General features: G+C 49.6%; 1 protein-coding gene across 4 annotated transcripts in view; it reads right to left on the bottom strand.

Annotated features, from left to right (window-relative positions):
* TMEFF2 (transmembrane protein with EGF like and two follistatin like domains 2) overlaps positions 1-12079 on the bottom strand; it is a 321829-nt gene that overhangs the window by 107709 nt on the left and 202041 nt on the right. For 3 of the 4 annotated variants that reach the window (XM_084522871.1, XM_084522870.1, XM_084522868.1), the window contains one exon: positions 3992-4101. In XM_084522871.1, coding sequence (XP_084378997.1) covers positions 3992-4101 — 110 coding nt within the window. Of the gene's footprint in view, positions 1-3991; positions 4102-4868; positions 5320-12079 lie in introns of those variants that run through there. The other variant, XM_084522869.1, reaches the window with a different exon arrangement.

Raw genomic sequence — 12079 nt, 5'->3', positions numbered from 1 at the left:
CACAGATTGCATTAATTGCAGGCCTCCACGCGGAGCGGCTGCCAAGAAATTATTCACCGTTGGTCAGAGTGACATTTTGATTGGGCCAAATCAAATGACATTTTCCTCACGCGCTGTATTTTCTTAAATCTTCCAGAGCTGCGTCCCACCTCCGGTGTCCTCTTCCTTCAGAGCCAGACAGAAAACCAGCAGCAACAGCAGGGAAAATCCTCTCCTTCCCCTTCAGACGAAGGGCTGCTCCACGCAAAGATTATTTTCATGACTACGCTCCAAAGCAGAAAACGCCGCCTTCATCCAAAAGCTCTACAACAAACGCTGGAGGGTGATCTGGAGTACTTAACCAGGACAATTAACACAATCATGCAAATTTTTTAAAGCATGAAGATCCAAATCATGCTTGTTTTACACATCCTCGCTGCTTGACACCCGTGGGACTTCTTGTCAGAGCAATCTGTGCAGAACTCGGCCCAAAGCATCTCACCAGGCTGACGTGCGGAAACAATGCTGGACCCCGTTCCCAAGAAACGCGGTGGAAACTGCTGGTTTCGCCCAGAGCCAGAGCTGATCTTTTACACTGACTCAGCTTCCAATCTGAAAGGCCAAGCAGCCCCACGTTAACCATATAAAACGTCAAGAGCGAAATCTCGAGCCATACAAATTGGCGACAGAGCTGCTGTTAGCTGGGCTGGGACTTCTTCCAAAGCTCATAGATGTTAAGACTTATTTGAGAAACACCAGGGCTCCCGAAAGGATTAATTCTCCTCGCAGAGGTTTTCCCATCTCTCCTGCAGCCGCTGACATGCTCAAACCTGGCTTTGGACAGCAGTGGTGGAGGTACTCCACGATGAGCACTGGTGACGCCTCCTTTTCCTTCTCAAGCTGTGCTGGTCCCAGAGGCATTTCTTCACCTGCTGCCCGTTCAGCCCACAACCACGTGAGAATGTGAGAAGCAAGAGCCTCCAGGTGGATCCTGCCTTGCTTTGGGCTGGGGGGCTCAGAAAGCCACGATGAAGCCATGGTGGAAGTCACTCAGGAGAGAAAAGAAGACTGCTGATGAGGAGGCCTTGGTGTTAGAAGTAACTCGTGGCCTTCTTCCTAGCCCTGGAGGATATTAGGCCTTGACTGTCATGGTCTCCTCAGTCTAGCAACACATTTTTGGCACTGGTTTAGGACTCAGCAGACCAAGGCCCAGACATGAGTACGATTCTCCATCCCTAAAGTAAGGCCTGATCAAGTGCTCACTGAAATCCATGTCAAAACTCCCAGAAACCCAGCAGCACGGTGCCATGCTGTCACGTCCTCTCTCACGCGCTTGGGTTTTTAAAATACACCAGTACATAAACGTATCCAAACTCAGCCAACTATCAGCTGGAGGTGGCCTCTCTCGGCACGAGCAGCCTTGAGCACTCACAACCAGTCGGAGACAAACCAGCTTTGGTCGGTGCCATGCACTGAAACCATGAGGGTTTGCTCTCTAGAGAGAACGATGAACTCGTGTTAACTCCTTCTCCAGGTAACACTGTCAGGGGCTTCACCTCCTCCTGCTCTCAAGCTCCACTCCCAAAACGCCAGCTTTGCTTGGAAGCAAGAAGCACGACAACATATTCCAGAAACATAACATCAAGCTGCAAGCCAGCCAGGTGAGGCTCCAACGCCAGAAATGCAGAAGCACAGGAGGGATTCAACTCGCGTGGGAACAGAGCAGGGACCGCTCGCAGTCATGGTCAAGAGATGCAACACCGATGGAAACGCTCTGGAATATTTTGGGATTCACTTGCAACGTCTGAGAGGGAAGGGATCCCAAGCTGCCAGACGATGGCTTTGGGAGGACTTGAGTGCAGAGGGCGCGGTGTCCCCAGCTGGGGCTCTGCACCTCCTGGTGGCCCCGCTGAGCTTGCTGCACGGTGAGCAAGGGTGGTGGCTGCCACCTCGCTCAGCTCACACCTTCCAGAGCAGCCTGATGGGGTTTACCTCCTCAACAATTATTAATTCATTGACCCCACACGGATAGACATGATGTACTGGTTGATGGGAAAAAAGCACACACACACACACACAACCCCACACAAACCAAAGCTGCAGCAGCCCCAGTTCTGCCTCCCCCAGGACCTCAAGACCCCGGGGCTGGCCAGCCCAGGCCTTTCAAGCAACACGGAGGCAAAATTAGCTTTCAGTCCTTGTCTACTCTCTCAAGCTGCAGCGCAAGCCCCTGGCAAATTCCGGAGAACACATAAGAAGTAATTATAGTGATGAGGAGCCTGCTATTGATTTGCTCACCATCACCCCAGAGAGCTGTCACCGGAACGGGACACCTGAATTCTGATGGAGGACCCCCTTTCTCGTGCCATAAATTACCTGGCTGGCTCTGCCTCACCCGGCCAGCCTCAGACACCGCCTTAGAAACTAATTTTCTACTCCGGCGGCGTGTGGCTCTGGCTCTGTCAGCTGATGTTAAGGCAAGGCAGCCCCCTGGGCAGGTGCTTCGCCCTCCAAGGTCGCAGCCAGCCCCGTGTCACCACGGGGGGCTGCAGTCAGCCCCAAGCCACCAGGGAGTCGTATCCTGCCTTGGGAAAACACCTCCCACCGCCCCCAACGCCTGGCTGCGCTCCCTGCAGGCTACGAGCCCACTGCTTAATGCCAAACGGGGCACTGATGATGGGACCCGAGCACCTCTGGGGGCCCCCAAAGGTCCCAGCGCCGCCGGCACAACGTCTGCCCCAGCAGTGGAGCAGGGCACCGCCGCTGCATTGCATCACAGCCTTTTCTTCGAAAGAGAAAGCAGAGCAACCCTTAAATCACGGCACATGCTGAGCCAAGGCAAACACTCCTCGCTGCTCTGCTCAAAACAGCATCCTAACATGGGATTTTTGATGGCATGCAAGCTAAAAATGGAACACCAGAAATACACGGTCAGTACGAATTCTCCCCCCACGCAAGGAAAACGCAGGCACTTCAGCAAACGACCGTCTTGTTCTGCTGGCAGAAAAGTTCCTTCTTTGTTTTAAACGAAGGAATGCATCACTTGGGATTTCTCCCCCAAAGTGAAATTTGGCTCCAGAAATATAAACGCTACTTATCACGCTTCAAAGCGAATAGCCGATCAAAGCTCGATAATAAATTAATCATTACAGATGTGCACGATCTTGAACCGTGCACTATTTGGCCTGCTCTACTGTAAACACTCACGTCAGCACTGCAAGTTCCACAACTTCATAGATCTGCATTAAAATGCGAGAGACCACAGGGGCATAAACGTATATGCAACACGTGCCGGTACATGCTTACAGCTCCTTTAATTTGCTGGGTTTTTATTCAGGTCATTATGGAAAGCACAGCTGTTTTGCAAGTTGGCTAGAACATATTAAATGGAATCCTTCATAATGAAATCGTCTGACTTTGAGGATGCCTGAGGTTTAGATGTAGCTGCAAGAGGGAGAGAGACGGCACAGGAGGAGAGGGAAAAACCCCACTGCTCAGCAATAACCCGCTACGACTGTATAAAACCTAAAGCAAGTTCATGATTTTGGAACAGAGGGATTTCTCTTTAATCTGATCAGCTGGGCAGATAAACAGTCAGAAGCATTGTCACTATGCAGCCCTTCCTGAAAATATTGCATAAGCACATTACAGATCCATTTCTTTAACTAGATCAGAACTCTGAATACAATAAGCCACGATCTGTATCAGAAATGAATTTAGAAAGGACTCTAAATCCTTGTTAAAAGGGCAGAGAAACAGAATCAGAAATGCACAACCTGAAACTGCAGACCCGAGGGGACATTTAAAGCCGTAGCATCTGCATTTTCCCCGAGAAACTTATGTCTTCTTGACACCAGTTGGTTCTCCTGCCAGCTTTTATACGTGCTGCCAGGTTTTCCCTCTAACTTCTCTGCACGTAGAGAAATAAATTGCCAAGTGACGGGTTATAAAGAGGGATCCTTGCTTCGTATTCTCATCAATGAATTAGAGAAGGAAATATCAATCTTCTTACCTTGAACTGACAGACACAAGTCACACTGTCTCCAATCCTTAAACACTCCCCATCAAATTTACAGGTATTGGTGTCGCAGAGAAAGAGATCGTTTTCTCTGTCATCGTAACCTCAAACGTAAAAGGAAAAAAAAAAGATGTCAGCTTTGGTCTGGCAAGAGGAACAATACAGGATGATTGCGTTTTAACGCACACAGCACAATAACCTTGTTGATGAAACGATACAGTCCAGATTTTCTTTTGTCCTTCCCTGTCCTCAGTTTGCCACTTTTTCCTCTCATCTCTCCCTCGGTCCTTCTATTAACCCTTATTCCCCACAGCCCCACGCACTTTTTCCTCGCAAGTCACCCGGTAATTATGCCATTTGACTGCTGCGGGTCAGGAATGCCATCCACCTAACCCCACTCAATGGGGGATCTGCTGGCCAGCGGTCCAAGCTAGAATTTCTCCAGCCCGTGGCGCAACAAAGCCCCCCGTAACGGAGACGGGCAGGCTGCTCTCCCCAAGTTAACGGGAGGACCAGCGGGCTGAGCGACCCCAGCTCCCTGCCTTAGTTTCCCTGAGCAAAACCCTACAGATCTGCCCGGAGACTCGCATCCCGAGCATCAATTTCAGACCTCGCTGGCTGCCTTCCCACGCCAGCAGCGTGCGGCAGGGGCTCAGGCGGAGCAGCCAGCTCACGCTCCCAGCCCACTGACACCCAAACTCATCATTTTCAGCTTTCTCCCCCATTTCCTCGAACCGCAGCGCTCCGTGCTCCCAGCCAGGGGGGCGACGCGCACCCGGCTCCCTGCGGGGCCCCGCGTACGAACTCGGGGATGGGGAGGGATGGGAAGGGATGGGAGGGGAGGGGATGGGGGCCGGGTGCCGGCTCGTACCGGAGCAGTTCCAGCCGGTGGGCGTCTGGCAGTCGCTGAGGGAGGTAGGGAAGGCCGCCAGCTTGTCGGGGCGGGCGAGCAGCAGCAGCAGCAGCAGGGCGGGCAGCAGCAGCCAGCAGCAGCAGCAGTCGCACTGCCGGGCAGCGGGGGGCTCCCCGGGCACCATGGCTCCCCCCCACGCTCAACTCTCCGGCGGCGGCGGCAGCGCGGAGCCCCCGGGCATCCCGCCCCCTCCACCCCGGTCGGCGACAGCGACAGCGGCGGCGACAGCGGCGACAAGCGGCTCAGCGAGCGGCGCCCGGCGCCGGGGCGAGCGGCGGAGCCCGGCGGGGCGGCGCGGGGCGGGCAGCGGCTGCCATAGGGGCCGTCGGGGCGGCCGTTGCGGCCGTTGGGGCGGCCGTTGGGGCCGTTGGGGGCCGCCGTCGGGGCCGCCGCCGCGCAGCCGCCGCCGCCGCCGCCTGCCCCGCTCTGCCGCCCGCATCCCTCTGCGCGGGGGAAGCAGCGCGGCCCGGCCCGCCGCGTCACGTGCCGCCGCCGCCGCGCCCCCATTGGCCGGCCGCCGGGCTGGTGGGCGGGGCGCCGGAGCCCCGCGGCAGAGGGGAGGAGGAGGGGGCCGGGGGGGAGGTCCGCGCTCCTCGCTCCCCGCGCCCACCCGGGCTCCCCGCGCCCTTCCCCAGCGCCGCTCCGAGTTTGTGCTGTTTATTCCTGCGTGCGCCGTGTCGTTGTTCCCGTTACCTGCCTCCCCTCTCGCCTCCTGCTTTTAACTTGCTTGTCCCTCTCACGCGCGGTCGGTGCTGCTCGCTGACACCGCTCGGTGTCCGTCGGGGGACAGCGCCGAGGTGCCCGCAGCCCGGGCGCCCCACAGCCCTACAGCCCCACCAGGAGGGCGCCCTGCTTGCTCCTGCCGCCTCTCCCCGCTCCCCGTTCCCCCATCCCACTCCACCTGCTCCATCTTCCCATTCACAGCTACCACGGTTCCCCTTCTCGTTCTCCCTTTCCCATTGCCTCCACCTCCTCCCTTCGTCCATCCCCAGCCACCGACCGTACAGGCACTTACTTGCAGGCCCGCCTGACCAGCCGGGGCAGGGAAGCAAACCATTAGCCCAGCCTCGCAGCCAGGCCCTTTCTGATCCGTCTCTCCTGTCGCTATAACTCACAACCGAGACGATAACACACCAGTATCTGGCATTCATAGAGTGTCATTAAATACAGCAGCAGAAGCCCAGCTACGGTCCGTCCTCTCCCCAGAGTGCCGTATAACACGGCAGTGACTGACTCTCCTGCGCACGGTTCTGACTTACATTTACCCTGTTTTATTTTCAGCCTCTCAGACAGCAGGCACTGTCTGCTGAGACAAAGGAGCCCCTCGATTTTTATGCTTGTTTCCTGACTTTGGAATAGGGAAGCTCCACCAGAGGTCCTGTAATTGTCACAACACCGTGCCTGAACTACGAACCTGAAACCACCAGTCTGGTTAAAGCACAGTTTAAGGGGTTCTGCTGTGACTAACACTGGTATTTTCTTTAAAAAGGTTTTCCCTGCTGATATGAAAGCTTTACCCATAAAAATATTTTTATGAAAAAAAATATATCTGCCAGTTTTCCAAACACAGAACTACTACTTGTAAGCCACGCAGCGAGCTCGCTGCCAAGCAGGCAGCTTTATGCTCGCGTGATGGACAATTCACAACCAGCATCCTCTGAAAGACGTTCTGAGTCCACGATACCCCAGCTCCCTGTGTCACAGCCAGGCATCAAAGAGCAACAGCCATTGGTACAGTTCCTTTTAGTTATGCGTTTGGCTCCAGCGCAAGATAACGAGTATATAATGAGGGAAAACTACATCCTGTGCATGAAGCCCGCTATCTGTGCAGCTTTGAGTTGCCTCTACTACATAAAATGGGCAGCTGATAAGGATATCAGCTGTTATCCAATGTGCGCGATCACCTACACGTGTTTGGAGCACACCAGCTCCCAGAAAATAGGCAGATAGAGATGTTTCACGTGCTCTCAGGATCCGTGGGCAAGGGCAGGGTCTGCCCTGGCTCGTACCACAACCCTCCAGCTACGACCAGTCAATGGCCGAGGCCTGCGACCAGGCCGCACCTGGTGCCCGTCCCATGTCGCCACGCCTGTGAGTAATGCCTTCTGCTGCTGCGCTTGGCTGGCAGACGAGGTACTGCTGACGAATTATGCAACCTCGGTTATTCACACTTGCACTACATCTTGGCTGTGCCGCTCTTGGAAGCCTGCAGTCTCCCACAAGTTTCCCAGAACTTGGGAGAAGCCAACTGGTACAGAAGGGTGTAGCAAAACCTCCTTGGCAATACGAGCTATGGGTACATGAGACCTGTTCTTTTTCTGCTCTGTGTACCCAAGACTACAAAGCTGAGTTCATGAATCCTTGTCTTTAAAACACTGTGTTGCCTGTGTCTGAGGTCTCTAAAGGCCCTAGGATAATGACCTTGGTCAAGAATGCTGATTAAAAAAAAAAAAAAAAGTCGTCTTCTTACAATACAGCTAATGTTCATCAACAACATTTTCCTCAGATCAGCACCAAGAGTATGGGACCTAGGTTCCACAGCTGCTAAGAACAAATCCTACTAAGGGACACTTGAGTTAGCCTCTCCACCACCTATACCGTATTACTTTATGTTCATGAAACACGTATGTACAGAATTTTGAAAAAACAAAACAAAAAAAAAACAGCAACGACAAAACCTTGCACAATTCTTGAAAAGATAAGAGCTACATCGCATGAGGGAACTATTGCAAGATATCACCACTAGTGTTAGTTCCTAGAAATGGTGAAAAAAATCTATGAAGTTTACAAGAAAGAGAATTGAGCAAATAAGGTCCTAGCCAACAAGAAGGGTGCAAAGGGGGTCACCTGTTTTCAGTGGCGGTTCCTCTCATCAAATGAGCGGGTTTGATTCTAATACGCAAAAATCCCACCAGAAACAGCTCAGGAGTGCAGTTCCCAGATAGAGCAACCAACCCTGAAGGAAAGGTACGTGATGGACGCCACCTGCTCCAGCAGAAGACCAGTAAAGGAGACACAACCTGGATGAACTTGCTGTGTATGAAGCTGGAGCTCTTCCCCTTCATGGAAGAACAACACCCTCTTAAGGCCCATGTATTTTGAGACTTGGTTTGACCAAAAGTTGGCAGACTTAGCCTACACATGTGTTTCTGTCAGAAGTCTGTGAATCTCTAGCAGATTTTATGTTCATCTATTTTTCATGTGTGCAGGAAAAGTGCATGTGGGCTCTCTCAAACGCACAGGCAGTAGTCTTTGTCGACATGTTATTTTACAGATTTTATACAGCTTCCAGCTAAATCACAGATCTCAATGCAAAGTGTACCATTCCTAGATATCACATGGATTTTTAAAGCTCTGAGGGATCCTTCGGGTCTATAAACAATAAGTAGATTACATTCATCTACATACTGTCAAGACTCTTTCTCTCCCTACTGTTGAGAGAAACATGGCTCTTACTCTTCACTTGAACTAGTGTGTAATCCAAGAACAATTCAAGGCCAGCTTTGAGAAAAGTGTGCTGTATTTTTCATTGTAATTAACCGCTTCAGAGCAAGACTCCTCATGTATAAAGATGAAGAAAGGTCTCAGCTTTCCTTGAAAGATGGTTTGTCTTTCAGCAATGCGTCTCACACTTTGATTTTTGACTGAAACATTCCACTGCTTTGGTGACCTGTTATGCCAAAAAAGCTGTCTTGTGTTATGCTTTGCTTTTAACTGAATGTTCTGGCACATGCCAAGAAACAGAACAAAGTATTGCAATATATACTGCAACACTGTTTCGTGCTGCTCCACACATGAAATTGATGTCAGAAAAAATTGCACAAAGGGCATGGAAAATGTGAATAAATGCTGTGATCCTTTTACCTTCGGTTTTAAATAGATGGATTGAAATGCATGGATGCTAAAGATTTATGCATCCGTTTATAGTCCATTCTGGAGTTTTAACATTTCATGCAGCTTGTAGGAGGGAGTGTATTATTTATATAAAGTCATGGTTATTCAGCAGTGTTTATTCCTGAAGAGCAACAAAACATCTTCAAGGGAGAAGAAGAAATTCATAACTCTGGTTGACTACCAGGGTTAGCCAATTTAAATCTCTTATTTTTTGATTTATGAAGAGGCTTGTTCCTACAAGCACCTTTGTAGCTCTAGGCATTTTGTTACCAGCAGCGGGCATCGCCTCCTTCTCCCCAGACAGACAGCACAACAATGGATTAAGTGACGTGACAGCTCTTCAGAGAGTCAGGACAGACAATTGGTCTTTCCAGTTATCTTATCTCACTGGAAGTGTAGAGGTTACTTTATTTATTTATTTATCTATTCCCCTAGTGGGTAATCAAACTGTTTAAATGAAGAAGAAAACCAACCTGGAGATGTACACCATCTTCAAATGGCATTTCTCACCTTCTGTGAAGATGAATCTTGCAGAAGTTTAGTTCAGCTCACCTCAATCAACTGTATTGTATCCTTTTCTTACCCAGGCATAATTCCTGCAGACCACCGAGGGGATTTAGTAGTTTAACTGAGCAAATCCCAGGTAGTATGTCTTATCCACTCTTGGCAATACTGTCAGCAGAAACACCTGAACTGCGTCTATCTGTAGAAGCAAGAGAGCCCAGCCATGAAAGATGCGTGAGCTATTTCTGCTTCCTTTCAGTAGATGCTAGAGGATGGGCAGATAGGACCACTCAGCAGTTTAGCAGATCAGCTACAGCAAGGGAGAAGTGCTGTTTACTGTGAGATAGATGTCATTGCTGAAGGCCCACAGAAGACGCCATGTGCTGTGCTGAAACACCTCATATGGGTCCTCTAACATGTTGCTAAGAGTAGAAGATCACAACAAGGCCACAGGGGTGTTTTCCCTATAATCTCACAGGCAGCTGGAGGCTGGGACTTCTCAAGGACAAAAGAAATAGTATTTGTGTGGTTAACAGCTCCTGATGGATTGTCTTCCCATGAATTTCCCATGAACCGTGCAATCATATGGCAGCCAGGAAGGACCTGTGGCCATGAGCTTCTTGCACTGTGTGAGAAGATACTTTCTTAAACCAGGCACCTGCTCGCATCATTTGATACTCCTATTTCATGCATTATGAAGCAGTAAACAATCATTTCGTATTCAGCGCCTTGTGCCAGACCGTATCTGTAAGCCCTGCTCCATGTCTCCCGATGTATTGCTAAATCATTCTCACAGATAACAGCCTGTCCGTGCTTTCCTTTCACATATGGACGGAGATCTAGCATCAGTGTCCCTGTGTAGGAGAAGTGCCAACACACAATGTCTGACCGTTGTGTGCACTGCCAGCATGAGCGTCCCTGCCTCGATAAGTGACCACATGGTGTGGACGTGCTCCCAAGGATGTTATCTGTCACACACGAGGCTTTTGGGAAAAAGGACACTTGTATGCCCCAGGCAAGCAGCAAGAGTTGGATAAATGTGGACTTCAGTTCATTTACAACAATATGGTATTGTGCCAAAGTGACAAAGCCAGCATGGTAGCACGTTCCTGTGCAGTGGAAAGCTGATGGGCAGCCTTCACCTGGCCTGCATCAGGTCAGAGGATGTATTCCTGACTGGTTTTGGGAATCCAGCATTGATGAGAATTAAGTATAAGAGAAAAATCTCTAGTCTTAGCCATGGAAAGACTCTTGAACGATTTGCCTAAGAAGGATTCTCACCAGGATCAGAAATCCTTAGGAAATTTTTATATGTATATACACGTGCTTAAAAATCCACAGTTTAGGTTTTATAAGGCCAGATTCCATATCCGAGAAGAAAAAGGCCTGGAAGAGCTATAGTTCTGACAAAATGACCATTAAACATTTTCTGTCCAAGGACCTGCAAGGGATGCTTTGTCAACACCAACCCTGTAAGCAGCAGACCACCACCAGCTGGATGATGTGCTAAGGAAAACCAATATTGCTTTCCCATTAACATATAGCACCAATATTTAGCCAGGTATAATATTTCATCAAGCCACACTGATCTCCAACCTGCTATGGGAAGCTATCATGCATATATTTAACTTTACCTTAAACTGAGACAAAACAGCAACACAGAGAAGCATTGTTGAAACCAGGAAACATTTCTCTCCTTATCATGTAATTAATTTTTTATTCAAAATGTCATTGCTTGTGTGTGATAGAAACATTTTTTATGATCAGTCAGGCAAAAGTAACTATTATTTAGAAATGATTTGAAAGCATACCAACTCAAAACAGTGAAAAATGCAAATGAAGATGCTTCGCTACCTAGAACACTGATGCCAAATGATACATATAAATAGTAACTTTTTTAAAAAAAATGACTTGTAAAGTACATCAAGTAAAGCTCTGTAATAATAAAGAGACCCTTGCTGCCTTAAATTGAAAGTTTAATAGCTTCCATTTAAAGAAAGAGGGATAAAAGGCAGAGTATGGCCCTAAATAACAGCACAGAGTGATTTTTTATAGGTCTGCGATGTGCATAAACAGAAAGTATCCTGGGTACTGATTGCCCAACACATGGAAATTAAAGTGCCTTTGGCATCTTTGTGCTTCTGATAGCCACGGATTTACTCATCCCTCTCTGCTGAAGATCCCTTCCTTTGCTAATCCCACTCCACTCCCAGCACCTCTCCCACGAGGTTCAGAGGCACACCACGCATCGTGCTATCCAGTGGTCCCCCGCTTTTTTCTTTATCTCATAAAACGTGCTACAAGTTTGGAGCAAGGTTGCTACTATTCCTGTTAATCGCTGTGCAGGAGAAACGCACAGCAGTTACAGCACAGCCCTATTCATGCTAAACAGTCATTTTACAAACCCATACCCTGTGTAAGCCGTGCTCTCGATGCAAGGCCGTGGACAGGACGCGGAGGTGTCGGGTGGTGGAAGGGCTCCCAGACCCCACAGGGATGATTTACAAGGTCCCAATAATTCTTAGTTACATCACAGCAGGAAGATGTAAAATCTGCTGCATGTCAGCTCTGTAACTGAGAAGGGTTTTGTGGATGTATAATATGTGGATAACAGATAAGATGCCAGTAGATGGCTCTCAAGATATGAGGCCTATGGCTTTTATAGGACTGAGACAACTTCTTGGCTACTGCCTAACCAGCTGCCTTTGTGGCCTGACAGTGAGTTAAAAAAACACTCAAATTGTATTTTGGGAAGGTGAGAGGATAGAGAC

Source organism: Aythya ferina (assembly GCF_964211825.1).
Source record: "Aythya ferina genome assembly, chromosome: 6".
NCBI lineage: Eukaryota > Metazoa > Chordata > Aves > Anseriformes > Anatidae > Aythya > Aythya ferina.
This window is presented reverse-complemented; position numbering and strand designations above follow the sequence as displayed.